Source organism: Balaenoptera ricei, chromosome 7 (genome assembly GCF_028023285.1).
Source record: "Balaenoptera ricei isolate mBalRic1 chromosome 7, mBalRic1.hap2, whole genome shotgun sequence".
NCBI classification, from domain to species: domain Eukaryota; kingdom Metazoa; phylum Chordata; class Mammalia; order Artiodactyla; family Balaenopteridae; genus Balaenoptera; species Balaenoptera ricei.
In genome coordinates, this window is record NC_082645.1 from 1503651 (window position 1) to 1520668 (window position 17018).

At 41.4% G+C, this 17018-nt stretch overlaps 1 protein-coding gene and 1 long non-coding RNA gene across 5 annotated transcripts in view; one reads left to right on the forward strand and one right to left on the reverse strand.

Moving 5' to 3' along the window:
* Nucleotides 1-16864, reverse strand: part of ACMSD (aminocarboxymuconate semialdehyde decarboxylase) — a 98250-nt gene extending 81386 nt beyond the window's left edge. For 3 of the 4 annotated variants that reach the window (XM_059927618.1, XM_059927617.1, XM_059927616.1), the window contains exon 1: nt 1316-1544. In XM_059927618.1, the coding sequence (XP_059783601.1) occupies nt 1316-1441 (126 nt within the window). In that variant the 5' untranslated portion in view covers nt 1442-1544. Of the gene's footprint in view, nt 1-1315; nt 1545-16716 lie in introns of those variants that run through there. The other variant, XM_059927619.1, reaches the window with a different exon arrangement.
* The window catches only part of LOC132368868 (uncharacterized), a 124665-nt gene that overhangs the window by 82457 nt on the left and 25190 nt on the right, over nt 1-17018 (forward strand). The window contains exon 4 of the long non-coding RNA XR_009504169.1: nt 16219-16400. This is a non-coding gene — a long non-coding RNA (uncharacterized LOC132368868). The remainder of the gene's footprint in view (nt 1-16218; nt 16401-17018) is intronic.

Sequence of the window (17018 nt, forward strand, 5' to 3'; positions counted from 1 at the left end):
ACAACTATGAGAAGAAAATCGTTTCATCTACCTGCACAATGAAACAGTGAACCACATTTTAATTAGAGTTTGGGTTCATTCATTTTTCCTCACTTGGGATAAAAAAGATGAAACACGGGCTTCCCTGGTGGCGCAGTGGTTGAGAATCTGCCTGCTAATGCAGGGAACACGGGTTCAAGCCCTGGTCTGGGAGGATCCCACATGCAGCGGAGCGGCTGGGCCCGTGAGCCACAATTACTGAGCCTGCGTGTCTGGAGCCTGTGCTCTGCAACAAGAGAGGCCGCGATAGTGAGAGGCCCGCGCACCGCGATGAAGAGTGGCCCCCGCTTGCCGCAACTAGAGAAAGCCCTCGCACAGAAACGAAGACCCAACACAGCCATAAATAAATAAATAAATAAACCCAAAAGTTAAAAAAAAAAGAGAAGTGACTGCAGAATCTGTTGTCCAACCTCCAGTTTCCCAGTACTAATTCTTGTAAAAAAAAAAAAAAAAAAAAAAAAAAAAGATGAAACACTATGAGTAGTGTATAAGTACTAGAGAAGACTGAAGACTGGGTAAAATCTGATACTTAGCCCGAACAAAACTCAAACCGATTTTAAATTTCTTTCATTTTCCCCACCTTCCTGTTTTAGTATTCATTTAAAAGTTCTTAATGACAAAAGGAAATTTCCATCTTTCGAGAAACACAGTGAAGAGTCTTGAGAGACATTCATAGTGCAAACGTTTCATGTCATTTCCTCTAGTTCTTTTTTTTTTTTTTGATGTTCCAACTCTGTACTTCATAACAAGGATTTACAGCTTAAAGAACATCAAAAAGGAATGGTTTCAGACAGTGTCTTAAAATAGACTAAAAAAAAATTCCACAGAGCTATCATTTAGTGCTTCTAAAACTTATTTTAAACATTTTAGAAAGGAGATATGTTTTAGAAGTAATGAGAACCTATCACATTCTGTTTTTTAATAGTCTCTTACTTGAAACTGTAATTGTCACCTATCGCCCCAGCAGCTGAATATGTGACTTAAATGGAAGTAAAACTGCTTGACTTATATTGTCCAGAAGTTTTAAAGTGTGCTTCATTTGAGGGGAAAAGGGATTTTGAGAGAACACTTACTTCTTTTTATCAATGTTCTTTCAAAATAAATATGAAGTCATTTTAAAAAACTAGGAAATCAGAGCTACCAAATAACTTAAAATCACTCCTAAAGCAGAGAAACTTAACATCTAATTCCCAAAAGAAGACATCATTCTATAGTAGAGGCATTGAGAAATGCTGGAGAAGTTCTAGAAATAATTCAGCAAATTAATCACCATTACCTTCTTTAGATCTGGCCATTCTTTTGGTAGAATATGACTGTGGATGTCAATTTTCATCTCCACGGGATCAGAGGAGACGCATGTAAAGAAAGAAGTTTTGATATAAGAGGTCTTCATGAAAACCATGGAGTTAATTGATTTACTTCGTCCTTACGGCTGCCTTCAGGCACCACTCAGTATGCCTGCTCAGCCGGTATAGATCCATTGGAGCTGCCTTCTTAAAGTCCACAGTTCTGTTTATCGGTCGACTTGGCTTTGGGTCAACAACTCTTTGGTAATCAGGACTCCAGGCACAAATTAAAAAAAAAAAAAAAAAAAACTGTACTAAACCCCGTGAGGTCAAATGTACTGCAGGCTGCTTTTGAGTTACAGCAGGTCAAAAATGGACTAATCTTTGTTTTTGAATATTTTAATTTTTATCAAGATATACATAGTTAAAAATCAAATATCAGAAGACTTTTAAAGAAAATAATAGATCCCTGACTCATCTGTTCTTATTCTTGGTTTCATTCCCCAGAAGAAACCAATTGTAATGCTTTTGCTTTTTGTATGGTAGTTACCTCTAGGTCTTTAAACAATACTTAGCAATTGGCTTGTTCATGAAAATCTAGCATGTTGAAACGTGTGGAGGAAGTTTCATCTTTACTTTTAAATCATAGAAAGAGCCCATACTTGGTATATGTTATTTCCTCCATTGCCTTTTCTTTCATTTGTTCATTCATGCATTTGACAAACTTTTATTGAGAACTACTATGTGCTGAGAATATAAGGTTGAATGAGAGATTAAATGATACGTACATTGTTATAGGTATTTGTACAGAGTGTAAGTGTAGGGAGAAGTAGAGGGTTGTCAGAGCAGTTTGGGGAGGGCTATCACTGGAGCATAAAGGGAGGCTTATGGTCAAGCTTCCAAAGAGAGCCTGGAGCAAAGCAGCCCTTTATTGTTCTGTGTTTGTCCTTTCCTATTCCTGGAAAGCTTAAAATGTTCAGGGGACCGAAGGACACTGGCAAAACCTTGAACCTGCTTTGGAATGCTTCCGTCAGCTCAGTCTCCACAATGAAGGGACTAGGTAGTTTAAAAAAAAACAGCCTTCCTACTAGGCTATTCAACTAGAATCTGGATAAATTTTAACAAACATTCTTTTCAACTAGATTCTGGATAAATTATAACAAACATATGTTTAAATGCTTGCTCAGCTTGAAAGAAAATACAGGAAATCCTCAAGATCATTTTTGTAAAAAGTTCAATGAGCTTAAGCAAATGAATGAGCCTTAAAATAACATGGAGGCACATGCCAATACTCAGAGTAAGTGTAAGCAGTTTTAAAGCACTTTCTATGGGCTAGGCACTGTTCCAAGCATTTTACTCAAATCAATTCATTTATTCTTGATAACATTCCTATAAGAGGAACTATTACCAATATTCATTTGATAGGAGAGGAAACTGAAGCACAGAGTAGTTAGGTAACTTGTCCATAGTCACACAATAGTGAGTGTGTAAGTAAATAAGCCAGAATTTGAACCCAGGTAATGTGGATTCAGAACCCCGGAGCTTTGAAAATTAATATCCTAGAGGGAAGTGGGAGATCATACCATAGGCTTGTATGAAGTTGAGACTCCTTCATTAATGAATTGGAAGAGACACTTGCATGGAGATGCGAGGGGATTGAGCGTATGTAAGAGTATATAAGGGTGTCACAAAGTACAAAGGGTAGATTAAGAAAGTCTAAAAGGAGTCTAATTGGAGTGCTAAAAGAGGAGAGAGAAGTTGGAGGAGAGATATTCCAAGAGATAATAGCTAGGAATCAAAACCTATATCTAGAAGGATTAAGAAAAAGAACTCCCTTTCTAGAAACTTTCCAGTGAAACTACAGAACACCAATAATAAAGATCTTATAAACTGCTAGAGAGGAAAAGAGAATGCCTTCAAAACTCAGCAATTAGACTGACAGCCAACTTCTTACAGCAATGATGGTAGCCATAGGACAATAGAATAATATGTTCAAAAAGCTAATAGTCAACCTGAAACTGTATACCTTGTAAAATTTTATTTTAACAGTGAAGAAAGAGTAAAGAAATTTTCAGATAAAAACTGAGTTTCCTACCAACAGAACTCACTTAAGGAATTTCTAATGATATACTCCAGAAAGGAGGAAAAATGACCCCAGGAAAAAATTGTCTGAAATGTAAAATGAGTGGGGAGTAAAGAAACTGGTAATCTTATAAGTACATTTAAATAATATTTTTAATAATAATAATAATAGTGATGATGATGATGATGCCTATTTTACAGAGTTAAGGCACTAGCAAAAGATTGTCCAGCTATATTCTTTTTTTTTTTTTTAATGAATTTATTTATTTATTTATTTATTTTTGTCTGAGCTGGGTCTTTGTTGCTGTGCGCGGGCTTTCTTTAGTTGCAGCGAGCAGGGGCTACTCTTCGTTGTGGTACGCCAAGGGCTTCTCATTGCTGTGGCTTCTCTTGTTGCAGAGCACGGGCTCTAGGCACCGCAGGCTTCAGTAGTTGTGACATGCGGGCTTCAGTAGTTGTGGCGTGCAGGCTCTAAGGCACAGGCTCAGTATTTGTGGCGCACGGGCTTAGTTGCTCCACGGCATGTGGGATCTTCCCGGACCAGGGCTCGAACCCGTGTCCCTGGCATTGGCAGGCGGATTCTTAACCACTGTGCCACCAGGGAAGCCCTGTCCAGTTATATTCTTGGTTTTTCTCTCCAAAGCATGCCCTCCTAACAGTGAATCTCCTAATTTTAACATCTTTTGCAATCTTGATAAGCTGAGAATTTCCTAAATCATCAAGTCCTGGTTCCTTTTCTCTTACCAGTTTTTCGATCTTTTTCCTCTTGCATTTGACTATAAAGAGCAAGAAAGAACCAGGATGAACCTTTAACATTTTGCTTAGAAATCTCCTCAGCTAAATATCCAATTTCATCACTTATATGCTCTGATTTCCACACAACTGCAGGACACACAATTGAGCTACGTTTTCCATCACTGTATAACAAGGATCCCCTTTCCTCCACTTTCTAGAATGTCCCTCATTTCCTTCTGAGCCCTCACCATTAGTGCCTTTAACATCCATATTTCTACCAATGATCTATTTATGATGATTTAGGTATTCTCTAAGACAATATAGGCTTTCTCTACCATGCTCCTTAATTTCCTTTGAGCTTTCACTGGCAGAATCTTTAACATCTGTATATCTACTGACTGCCTGTTCAAGGAAATCTAGGATTTTTCTATCATGCACCTCAAAGTTCTTCTAACCTCTGCCCACTGCCCAATTCCAAAGCCACTTTCATATTTTTATGTGTTTCTTACAGTAGCACCCCACTTTCAGGTGCCAAAATCTGCACTACTTTCCAACTGCTGCTGTCACAAATCTTAGTGGTTTAAACCAACACAAATTTATTCACTTGTAGTTCTGGAAGTCATAAGTCTAAAATGGGTCAGCAGGGCTGTGTTCCTAAGGAAGGCTCTAGAACAGAATTGGTTTCCTTGCCTTTTCTAGCTTCTAGATACGGTGTGCATCCTTGGCTCATGACCCCATCCTCCATCTTCAAAGCGGGCAGTTAGCATCTCATAGTCCTTTTCTCTGCTTCTGCCATCACATCACCCTTTTTTGACTCTAACCCTCCCATCTCCCTCTTCTAAGGACTCATGTAATCACAATGGGCCCACCCAGATAACCCAGGATAATTTCCGCATCCCAGGAGCTTTAATATAATCACATTTTCAAAGTGCTTTTTCCATGTAAGGTGGCATTTTCACAGGTTCTGGGGGTCTTTGAATAGGGGCATTATTCAGCCTACCACAATTAGGCATGGTAAAAATTTCCAAAGTAACTACTAAAAGATTACATATAGAGTATGTAACTTACAATCCAGTTAAGTGGAAGATGGAATAAAGAAAAGAAATATCAATTCAGGGACTACCCTGGTGGCGCAGTGGTTAAGAATCCGCCTGCCAATGCAGGGGACATGGGTTCGATCCCTGGTCCGGGAAGATCCCACATGCCGCGGAGCAACTAAGCCCACGAGCCACAACTGTTGAGCCTGTGCGCCACAACTGCTGAAGCCCGCGTGCCCTAGAGCATGCACGTCGCAACTACTGAGCCCACGCGCTGCAACTACTGAAGCCCGCACGCCTAGAGCTCATGCTCCATAACAAGAGAAGCCACTGCAATGAGAAGCCCACGTACCACAACGAAGAGTAGCCCCCACTCGCCACAACTAGAGAAAGCCCGTGCACAGCAACGAAGACCCAACGCAGCAAAAAAATACCAAAAAAAAAACCAACAAAAAAATCAATTCAGAGGAAGGCAATAAAGGAAGAAAGAAACATAGAAAAGATAGGCAAATAGCACAAAATGAAATGGCAGAAATAACAACATCCAACCATGTGTTGTTTATAGGAAATGTGTTTAAACTATAAGTATACAGAAAGTTTGAAAGTAAAAAGGTAAGAGGAATTAAAAGAAGCAAATCCTAACCAAAGGAAGGCTATGATAGCTGTTTATCATAAACAGGGTAATTCAAATAAAAGAGACTATAAAACAAAAAGCATTATTAGAGCAAAAGAGGACCACTATATAATAATAAAAGGTTCAACTGACTACAAAGCCATAGTAATTCTAAATTGGTATACCAAATGGCCTCAAAATATAAAATGCACACACGCACATACATATTTGACAAATCTTTCAACATAGGTCTCTCAATTATTGATAGGTCAGTCAAATAAAAATTATCTGCAGGGAGCTCCAGAGGAGGGCCCCAGTGCTAGGGAACCACCAGAGAATGTCAAAACCATTGCACAAGAGAAAGAGATCCTTTTAAGCCCCAGCCTGCCCACAGAGCTGTAAGCCATTTTACTACATGGTCGGTCAGGTAACAATTTGCCTATAACCCTAACATTTAATCTCTCTCCTTGCTTCGACTCTGCCAATCAAAGAGATCAATCTTAAGGAGAAGCAGAAATGCCAGTTGGGGAAGGAGAAGAAAGGACCATGTGCCCACCTTTAGGAAGAGAAATCGTACCTTTCAATGAGGATTGAAGAGATTATTAACGTATTGTACTAGACATTTTCACTTTTTTACCTATGGATGGGTTTGCAATTTAAAGTGACTTTAGGAAGTTTTATTACCTAGAAGGGAGTGGAAATGTCATGGAGACTGTCTAGGTTCTCATCCAGAGGAAGCAGAAAGACTACCTTCACCAAGCAGTATTGAAAGGAAAGTAGGAGATTTAAAATGTTGCACATGCAACTGTATCCAGTGAGTCCTGTGTCTTCAGTGTATGTGTTACAGAAGAAGAGAACAATGCTTTTACTTCTGCTTATAAAGACAGGCAAAGTTTTTGGCTAAATGTGCAGAAGGTCACAGTGTCCTCATGAGCAAAAGATAATACTCTTTCAGTTCCTACCATAACACTAAGGAAAGTGACAGCAAAAAGGAAAATTGTATAAGATCTCATCTCCACATTTAAGAAAATGAGTTATAAAACAGATGAGCTTTATACTGGCATTCCTTTGTGGAAAAAGGCAAAAGATCCTTAAATTACTCAGTAGTGGTTTAAAAATAAAATATGGTTTAGACCAAGTCTTGAGTAGCTCCTTTCTCCTGGCCCCAATCTGATGGCTATGAATCAGCTCAAATACCAAGGTTCAGCTCCTGACTCTACTGATTATTAGTCGGATGGCATTGGGAAAGTTACTTCGTCTCTCTGTAAAATAGGGATGATAATAGAGCTGATTTCATAGAGTTGTTCTACGTATTAACTTGAATAATAAAAACTATCAGCAATGAATTAGATGATGACACATAATCCACTTAGTTCTTAGTCCTCCATACGCAGACTGGCGGGAAGTCTGATGGTGGATTATGTAAGAACCCTGGGTTTAGGTGACGCAGGACTGTGTGATTGGGACATCCCCTCTGCAGTGGTCACCATGATTGTATTTCTTCTTGTCCAGACCTGTGATCCACTTGAAGGTAGGCAGCTCCACTGGTAGAAGGGACCTCTCCTGGAGGCTCCCATTCCAAATTGGAATTCTTCTTTCCTCCAGTACCCGCTCCTCTTCTTGTGTTTTCTCTATCAGTGAATGACACTCTATCCAAAGCAAACTTCTCCCTCTCTGCCTCTCTCCTTCCCTTCCTCACGATCAATAAAGCATCAGGTTTTTTTAATTCTAGCCCTATTGCGTCTCCCAACCCAGTTCCCTCCTCTCTAGTCTCACTTTTAGGCCCTCATCATGTCTCTCCAGGATTGTTGAATCGCCCACTCATGGTCTCTGACTCCAGTCTTGGCCCACTGTAATCCATCCCCAGGAGTCTTGGCCACTGTGACTGCTCTGAAATGCAAAATGATCACATCTCCTTCCAGCTTAATGCTTTTCATGGTTTCTCACTGCTAAGTATAAGCATGCATGGGAAACAAGGCCCCATATGTCCTTTTCTAGCTCTTCTGTGCCTGTGCTCTGTGCCCCAGCCACACGGAATGCTTTATTTCTCCCCAAAGGGAATGCATTTCCCTTTTTGTCTTTATTTATGGCTTCTTTGACCTCTGAGGTCTGGAATGACCTTTCCCTGTCCTTCTTTCTAGCAAATTTACACCTATCCATCACTGAACATTTTTGGCTTAAACATCACTCCTCTATAAGCCTCTCCTGACTACTCCCATCCCCAAATGGTAAAGGGGGACTACCCACTCTTGGAAGACTTAGTTGAAGGAATGAGTGAGTAGGAATGACCCTGAAAAAGCTGTGAATGATTTCAAGTTCATCTTCAAAGATAACAGAATCCCTTTCTGCTATCTTTTACCCAGCCTCTAGCTTTTGGCACCCAGAGACCTCTTTACCTATTTTTCTTCCTTATCAATACTTGCTATTTGAAGAGGAGCTGGTTTTAGTCTTTTGCACTTGAGTTTGAATTTGTCTACATTGGGGAACTGTTGAATTAATGAATTTTTGAGAAAATACCAAAGGGCCAGGAACCATGTTTGTCTTGTCTGTTAAAACCCCAGTGAAAAGCAAATGAGTAGGTACTTGTGATGATTAATTTTATGTATCAAGTTGGCCACAGTGCCCAGATATTTGGTTGAACACTATTTTAGATGTTTCTGTAAAAGTTTTATAAGGTTTTTGGATGGAATTAACATTTGAATCAGTAGTCTTTGAGTAAAGCAGTTTACCCTCTGTAATGTGGGTGGGCACTTCTAACCATTCGAAGGCCTTAATATAAAAAGAGTGATGGCCCTGGATGAGGAAGAAATTCCACCAGCGGATGGCCTTCAAACTTGAACTGAAGCACCAACTCTTCCCTGGGTCTCTAACCTGTTGGCCTACTTTGCAGATTTTGGATTTGCCAGCCTCCACAATCATGTGAACTAATTCCTTAAAATTATAAATGTTTCATAAATATTTGATGAACTAATTCATCAATTAGTAAATACACATGAATAGGTGGATAAAATGTATTTTTCTGGAACATTTCTATCTAAGCCTCACGTGGAATTGTTATGTGAAGGGTTTCAGCTTTTATTCAATATCATGCAGCAACAGGTGTCATTCCCAGTATTTCTGTGAAGTCTCTGGCATTTTTTATATTTGGAAAATTAGGTGTTCAAGGGTAAAAACAGAAACCAGCTCTTGGATTTTGAGGGTTTTTTCACATTGAAGTAGAGTTGATTTACAAAGTTGTGTTAATTTCTGCTGTACAACAAAGTGATTCGGTTTTATATATGTGTATGTAAATATATAAACATTCTTCTTTTAAATATTCTTTTCCATTATGGTAGGTAGGCAAGCCAGTCATGAGGGGGCCTTGGGGTGAGGGATGAGTCAGCAGGCACCTGTGTGTGTTGATGATGGAAGGAAGATATTTCAATATACACCAGCATGGACAGTGACTGAAACCAGATACCACTGAAACCGAGTTCCCCTGCTGAGTTTATGATTAATCTCTCTATCCAAAACTTTATTCCCCTGCTTGTCCTGCCCCTGTTCCCCTCCGGACTGAAGAGTATCAAAGAAAAGGGGAGACTGAAACCGAGTAGGACCCTGTGGTCCGCTCTCAGTTACAAAAGCCCCTTGGTGCCCCCTTTTTCTTGTTTGTAGAAAACGACTTTAGTTTCCTAGGACTTCGCTGAGTTCCAAAGAGCAGACTCAAGCAGTTACTAGTTAGGGAAGTGAGGGAAGGCAGAAACAAAGGTAAGGCAGTCAAGCAAGAAAAGTAATGATAGATTAAACAATAGTTCATCAATAAAACCGAGTCCTAGTTCCTTCTCAAGGGATATACATAACAATTTGATGTATATCTTGAGTTGTTATACAGGAACTATGACCCCCACCCAAGTGGTGGATGGTGATTACATGCTGACCACAAACACATAGAACCCATACTGGTTGGAACCAGAAAGTTGATGATTAAAACATCACCCTGTTACCTCACAACCAACCAATCAGAAGAAAGTCAACTCTTGCCCCTAATTTTGCCTTTAAAAACTCTTCCCTGAAAGCCATCAGGGAGTTCAGGTCTTTTGAGCATTAGCTGCCCATTCTCCTTGCTTGGTGCCCTAAAATAAATGCTGTACTTTCCTTTACCACAACCCAGTGTCAGTAGATTGGCTTTGCTGCATGGCAGGTGAGCAGACCCAAGTTCAGTTTGGTAATGCCACCTCTGCCTGCTAGTGCCTTGGGCTCCACAAGAGAGTAAGGAGGGTCTGGGATAATGGTTTAGAGCACAGACTATAGCATAAATTTATGGACTTTATTTCCCTGAGCAAATTACTTACTTCTCTATGTACTCATCTCCCCATATGTAAAATAGGGGAATAATAAAACCTACCTTGGGGGAATTCCCTGGCGGTTCAGTGGTTAGGACTCTGCACTTTCACTCATGGGGTCTGGGTTCGATCCCAGCTTGGGGAACTAAGAACCCACTGCCTGGGCTTGGCCATAAGAAAAAAACAAAAAAAACAAAAACCCAAAACCTACCTTAGTCTGTTTTAAGGATCAAATGAGATAAGACATGGAAGGCATATAAAATTATGCCTAGCATAATGTAAGCAGTATATAAGGGTTAGTCATTGTTTTTCATATTACTGTCAACACATAAGCCCTCCAGAATTCAGACAAAACCTCAAGGAAAATGTGTGGGTAAGGGAAAACCTGAAATAACTGTGATTAAGTTTCTGCCATCTGATGACATAAGGATTTGTATTAACAGTTGAGAGAGATTATAGAAAGGTAGAGAAACTTACATTTTGCATGCATTTATACAATGGCACACTGGAAATTTTTGCAAGCTCCACTTGGAATTCCAGGTGTTATTATATGGGCAGGGAAGTTTTGGGGTGGAAGTTGGGGTTGATAATTCCACGATATATAGGCCATATTATCAATGGATGTGAGCCACCTGAGGAAGCCTGGAGCAGTGGAGACCAAAGTTTAGGTGGAGGGTTAGCTCAGTGGGGACAGGAAGTGATGAAGACCAGAGTATAGGTAGAGGGTTAGCTTTGGAGAGGAGCGATCACCTGTCTTTTTTGAGAGTGAAGGGAGAGATGAAGTGATACATGGGGCCATGATGTGTCAGATGAAACCTCAACCATCAAGGGCTAATACCTATGGTCTTTCTGAGGTGGGAAGTGAGGTAATCTACTGAGTCAGTGTTAGAAGTTTAAAAAGAAAAGGAAGAAAGGAAAGAAAGGAACAGCTTTACAATGGCATTTGAGTTGCTTGCTAGGTGATGAACAGCAACATCAGGGCTACAGTGTAGTTGGACTTTAAGAATGTTTAATGGAAAACCACTTGAAAACACACAAAGGAATTTTTAGTCTAGGACAAAATGCAGCTATAAATGCACACAGTGGTTCTATTAGAGTAGTGAGAGTCTGAATTATTTTTTTAATCTCTGTATTTTCAAAATATTTCATAATGAAGTTACAATACTCTGATCATTGGAAATGTTTATAAAAATATATTTTAAAGGAATTTATGATGTGTTGCATTGTCAGTGTTCTCAAAAGTCACCATACCTAATGTCATTTTTCACCATGAATCACAATGGTTTGTCTTCTCTAAGCAGTTTTTTTTTTGGCTGTGCCTTGCAGCATGTGGGATCTTCGTTCCCCGACCAGGGGTTGAACCCGTGCCCCCTGCAGTGAGTCCTAACCACTGGACCACCAGGAAATTCTTCTAAGCAGTTTTATCAACGCTCTCATCTCACTCTGATAACCTAGGCATGATTTACCTTACCTATTTGTCAATAATCCCACAGTGATGTATATTCTACTCCAGTTGCCCCCTGAACTATTTTTTAAATCTACTGCAGAAACCAAGAATTAAGATTCAATTCAGGATCTCTTCTGATTGCATTAGCTTTTGCCAGATCAGAGTAACCTAATAAGATTCTACATTCATAGAGAGCTATGCCTAGTGGAACTCAGGAAGAATGATTGGCTCACACTAAATTAGATTTATGAGTGTCACCCTAAAAACTAGTGGTACACTTGAATTTTATTCATATTTTTTTTCTCTGTGACTTTGAATCAGAGATCAGCTCTCCTCTCTAAGTCTCTTCATTCACAATTGCCATAATTGATGCCTAATTCGGAAATGAGGTGGTAGGCATTTACGTAATGGGGGATTATGTGTTATTCACTCATAATGACAATGCTAGGGCTGTCAGTCGTTGCACGCTTTTACAGTGCTATGGAGGGGAGAAGCAGAAATGAATGCATGTGAAATCCATCACCTGAAGTGCGTTTAGAAAAGAATGAATTCCACTCTAGACGTACTCGGAGCTCTGATGATAGAAAAGAATAACTTTTATCCCGTGGGGTTGAGGATGGATTGGGAAAGACTAGAGACTCTCAGTCTTAACCCCCAAGTGGTAATCACTAGGGGAACGTTAAAAATATTGACCTACCTCCCCGCAACCCTTGCCCTTGTCCCTGCTTGCCCTGTCCAGGGAGGCCTAATTAAATTTGAATTTATAAACAGTGAATAATATTTTTATTATAAGTATTTCTCAAATATTGCATGGGGCATACTTATACTAAAAAATTCATTATTTATCTGAAATTCAAATTTAACTATGCATCCTGTATTTTTTACTTGCTGAATCTGGCATACACACACCCTCCCTCCCCCATCCCCAAACCAGATTCAGAATTAAAAGGTCTGGTAGTTTTAAAAAGTTCCTCAGGTGATTCTAATGTGCACCAAGATTCAGAAACACTGTGCTAAACCTTAAAATGTTCAAGCGGCAAAGCTCTGGAAGCTGAGGTTGGCAGAAGGCAAACTAAAACAGGAAAGAAGAGAATGGGAAATGATTGTTAAGACAGGTTAGTAGAACCCATCACAGCTTCTTTGAAGTCTTCTATTTTGTTGTCCTATGTTCTATATTTGTTATAATTTATTGAGGAGAACATTTACACTGCATCTATAGCCTCTCTGAACTACCATAACCTTGACTGATGCTGAGTGAGCAATTCTTGGTGGTTATACAGGGAGGTGTAGCCATGCTCTGTGTCAGTGACCCTTTCTGCCCCCCTCCAAACTATGTGCCCTGGTGACAGGGCTGACTGAACATGAGGGAGACACACAGCCCAAGACAATCAGTTTATAGTCTGTACAGTGGCCTATAAGGTACTGCGGTACAAGAGTTCTGCCCAGTAGGGTGATGATGATTGAACTAGACCAGACAGATTCTCTCTGTGTGCATTTTATTTCTGGATACAGAGCACCAGATGTTTGAGAGTGGAAGCAGAATCAATCGGGATAGGTTATGTCAGTGGTGCTCAAACTTCAGTGAGCATTAGAATAATTTGCAGGACTTATTAAAACACAGATGGCTGGTCCTCACTTCAGAGTTTCTGATTCAGTAGGTCTGGGCTGGAACCCAAGAATTTGCATTTCTAACAAATTTCTGGGTGATACTGCTGATTTTGATTCCGGGAACACACTCTGAGAATTATTGGGTTAGCTTCTGCTGCAGTAACAAACAAGCCCTGGATCTCAGTGGTTGAAGGAAACAAAGGTTTATTTCTTGTTTGGGCCACGTGTTTGTTGTGGGTTGTCTGGGTGCTCAGCTTCCAATGTCAATGTCAGCTTCTTCACTCCGAGACCCAGACTGATGGATGGAGCAGCCACTGTCTGGAACATCCTGGCCACCACAGCAGAAGACACAGGGAGTGCGTGGTGAAGCACACCCGGGCTCTTAAAGTCTCCCCTGGAAGTGACATGTGTCACTTCTACTCAACTGCACTGACCAAAGAAAATCATATGGCCCCACATAACTTCTAGTGGAGCAGGTAAACACAATCTTATTTGTTTAGAAAGAGAGAGAACTAGAAGCTTTGCAAACTGCCCTAGTGATCAACCAGCAGCTGGAACTAAAAAAGACACACAGAAAGAGACCAGCACACAGAGGGCATGAGACCATCGGAGCCAGGGATTGAGGAAAACCCTGGCTGGTTGGATGGTAGAGGCACGGGTGATTAAAGACAAGGCATGGATATACAGAGTTATATAATGGTGTTTTTTTTTTTTTAATTTATTTTTGACTGCATTGGGTCTTCGTTGCTGCACGCAGGTTTTCTCTAGTTGTGGCGAGTGGGGTCTACTCTTTGTTGCGGTGCATGGGCTTCTCATTGTGGTGGCTTCTCTTGTTGTGGAGCACAGGCTCTAGGTGCGCAGGTTTCAGTAGTTGTGGCACGCGGGCTCAGTAGTTGTGGCTCGCAGGCTCTAGAGCGCAGGCTCAGAAGTTGTGGCACACGGGCTTAGTTGCTCCGCGGCATGTGGGGTCTTCCCAGACCAGGGCTCGAACCCTTGTCCCCCGCATTGGCAGGCGGATTCTTAACCACTGCACCACCAGGGAAACCCTATATAATGGTTGATGACAGTTGTTGAAGCTGCTTTTGATCCTGAACCACCTCTAAAGCTGTTGCATTATGTTCTGATCACCATGGATGTGTTAATATAGGTGTTCACACATCCCTGTGAGATTCTCACATCCTTATTCCCACATACACCTGTAAGCTTGTAAAGCCTTCTCCCATGGTATCTCATCACATAACCAAGTCACTACCAACAAAGCGTGTCCCAGCAATTAAATTAATTTCAAGGTAATCTGGGTCTCCAACTTGTAGATCTCAAACACCATGAAGTGGACATATAGACCAAAATAAAAACATCTTACAATTTTTTAAAAATTTTCATTTTATATTGGAGCATAGTAGATTAACAATGTGTTAATTTCAGGTGTACAGCAGAGTGATTCAGTTATACATATACATGTATCTATTCTTTTTCAAATTCTTTTCCCATTTAGGTTATTGCAGAGTAATGAACAGAGTTCCCTGTGCTATACAGTAGGTCCTTGTTGGTTATCTGTTTTAAATATTGCGGTGTGCACATGTCAATCCCAAACTCCCAATTAAATTTTTAAAGTACACTTTTCCCACATAAAGCCCCAAGTCTGCCCCAGCCCCAGCCTTTGGATTTCTAGTTTTTCTCTTTCTTTTCCTTTTCTCCCAATTCTGCACTTCAAAATCCCCAAAATCTGATTTAGCAATACAGGGGTGGGGACCAGCATAAGCAGGCCAGCGGGACTCGTGCGTGGTGGTTGGAGGGGGGAAGGTTTAGAGATCCACTTAAGGTAATAGTCTGTCCCATCACAACCTTGGGACAAACCCCCATTACTTTAGGAACCTGAGGGACATTCGGTTCCTTTTACTTAACAGAGTCCAAACAACTTGGGCATGGACTTTCATACCAGGAGTAAATGATTTCTAAGGTGAAGAATGTGTATGCAGGGCTTAAATGTTCTGACAACGTTAACAACCAAAAAGAAAGTGGTAAATTTTCATTGTTGCTCAACTGCTCATGTTTTGAATTCGAGCCTAGTCATGTCCAAAACATCCCCACTGTGCTGGAATTTGGGGTCTGCTTAGTTGCTTTCCCCCCACTGTTTGCTTGTCTAACACATGGGTTTACCATGGACCCTGTGGTTCTTTCTCCTTACTGCTCTCTTCTGTTCAGTAAGTGACTGATTGGGCCTGCATTCTGAATTTTGTCCATGTCCTAGGTTTGCTTCTGTGAACACTTCTAGGGGCAGGCAATAGTTCTTTTGGGCTTGAGAAAGAGGGTCCCTTCTCTGGGCTCCATGCTTTAGTGGACTTGGGCTCCTGCCTCTCCTTTGGCCTCAGCCCTCCCCACAGGGTGAGGACTCCCGGAGACGAATGGACAATGCCCACCTGTAGGCCTCCTTCTCACCATTTAGACATGGCCCTGGAATTCCCAAGGGCTCTGAGCCTGCTTCTCGGGTCTGGGTGGGTCTTGTCCTCAGTCTTGAGGAGCCCAGAATGTGTCACTGCATGCATGCCCCTAGGCCCAAAATATGGCCAAGGGGTGGCTATTTGGAGGTGTGCAGATGGAGCTTGGACATGTGGGCTGGGAGTTTGAGGCCATGAGGGGACCTAGAGGTAAGAAGAGAAAGAGAATGGTTCATGGACTGGGGACCAGAACTCTCTGCAATATCACAATCGGGCACAGAATTTCTAAGCACCCAAGAAATTTAACTTCAAACTTGGTCTTCCACATGGTTCTGAGGGAGTATTCCTAAAGGTAGGTTGGATAGAATAGATTCTACCTGACAGCTTCTTAGGTTGGCTTGTACTTATAAATATTCATAATTGCGGTACATAGGTCTCCACTTATATCCTCGCCAAAGACCCTGTAAATGTTAGACACAGACCTGGAGGGTATGTGGAGAACTCAAGAGGCCAGGACTCAGATCTTGGCCTGGAGCAGGAAGGAAGAACCTGTTGATATAATTCCATGGAGCAAATACTGATGAAACTGCTTTGACTATCTAATTTTACAGATTTAAAAAACAGTGAGGGAGATTGGTTCAAGATGGCGGAGTAGAAGGACGTGCTCTCACTCCCTCTTGCGAGAACACTGGAATCACAACTACCTGCTGAACAATCATCAACGGGAAGACACTGGAACTCACCAAAAAAGATACCACACATCCAAAGACAAAGGAGAAGCCACAATGAGATGGTAGGAGGGGCGCAATCACAGTAAAATCAAATCCCATAACTGCTGGGTGGGTAACTCATAAACTGGAGAACACTTATACCACAGACGTGAACCCACTGGAGTAAAGGTTCTGAGCCCCATGTCAGGCTTCCGAACCTGGGGGTCCGGCAACGGGAGGAGGAATTCCTAGAGAATCAGACTTTGAAGGTTAGTGGGATTTGACTACAGGATTGGGGGAAACAAAGACTCCACTCTTGGAGGGCACACACAGAGTAGTGTGTGCATCAGGACCCAGGGGAAGGAACAGTGACCCCATAGGAGACTGAACCAGACCTACCTGCTAGTGTTGGAGGGTCTCCTGCAGAGGCGGGGGATGGCTTTTTCTCACCGTGAGGACAAGGACACTGGCAGCAGAACTTCTGGGAAGTACTCCTTGGCGTGAGCCCTCCCAGAGTTCGCCATTAGGCCCACCAAGAGCCTGGTTGGCTCAAGTGTTGGGTCGCCTCAGGCCAAACAACCAACAGGGAGGGAACCCAGCCCCACCCATCAGCAGTCAAGTGGATTAAAGTTTTACCGAGCTCTGTCCACCACAGCAACATCCAGCTCTACCCACCACCAGTCACTCCCATCAGGAAACTT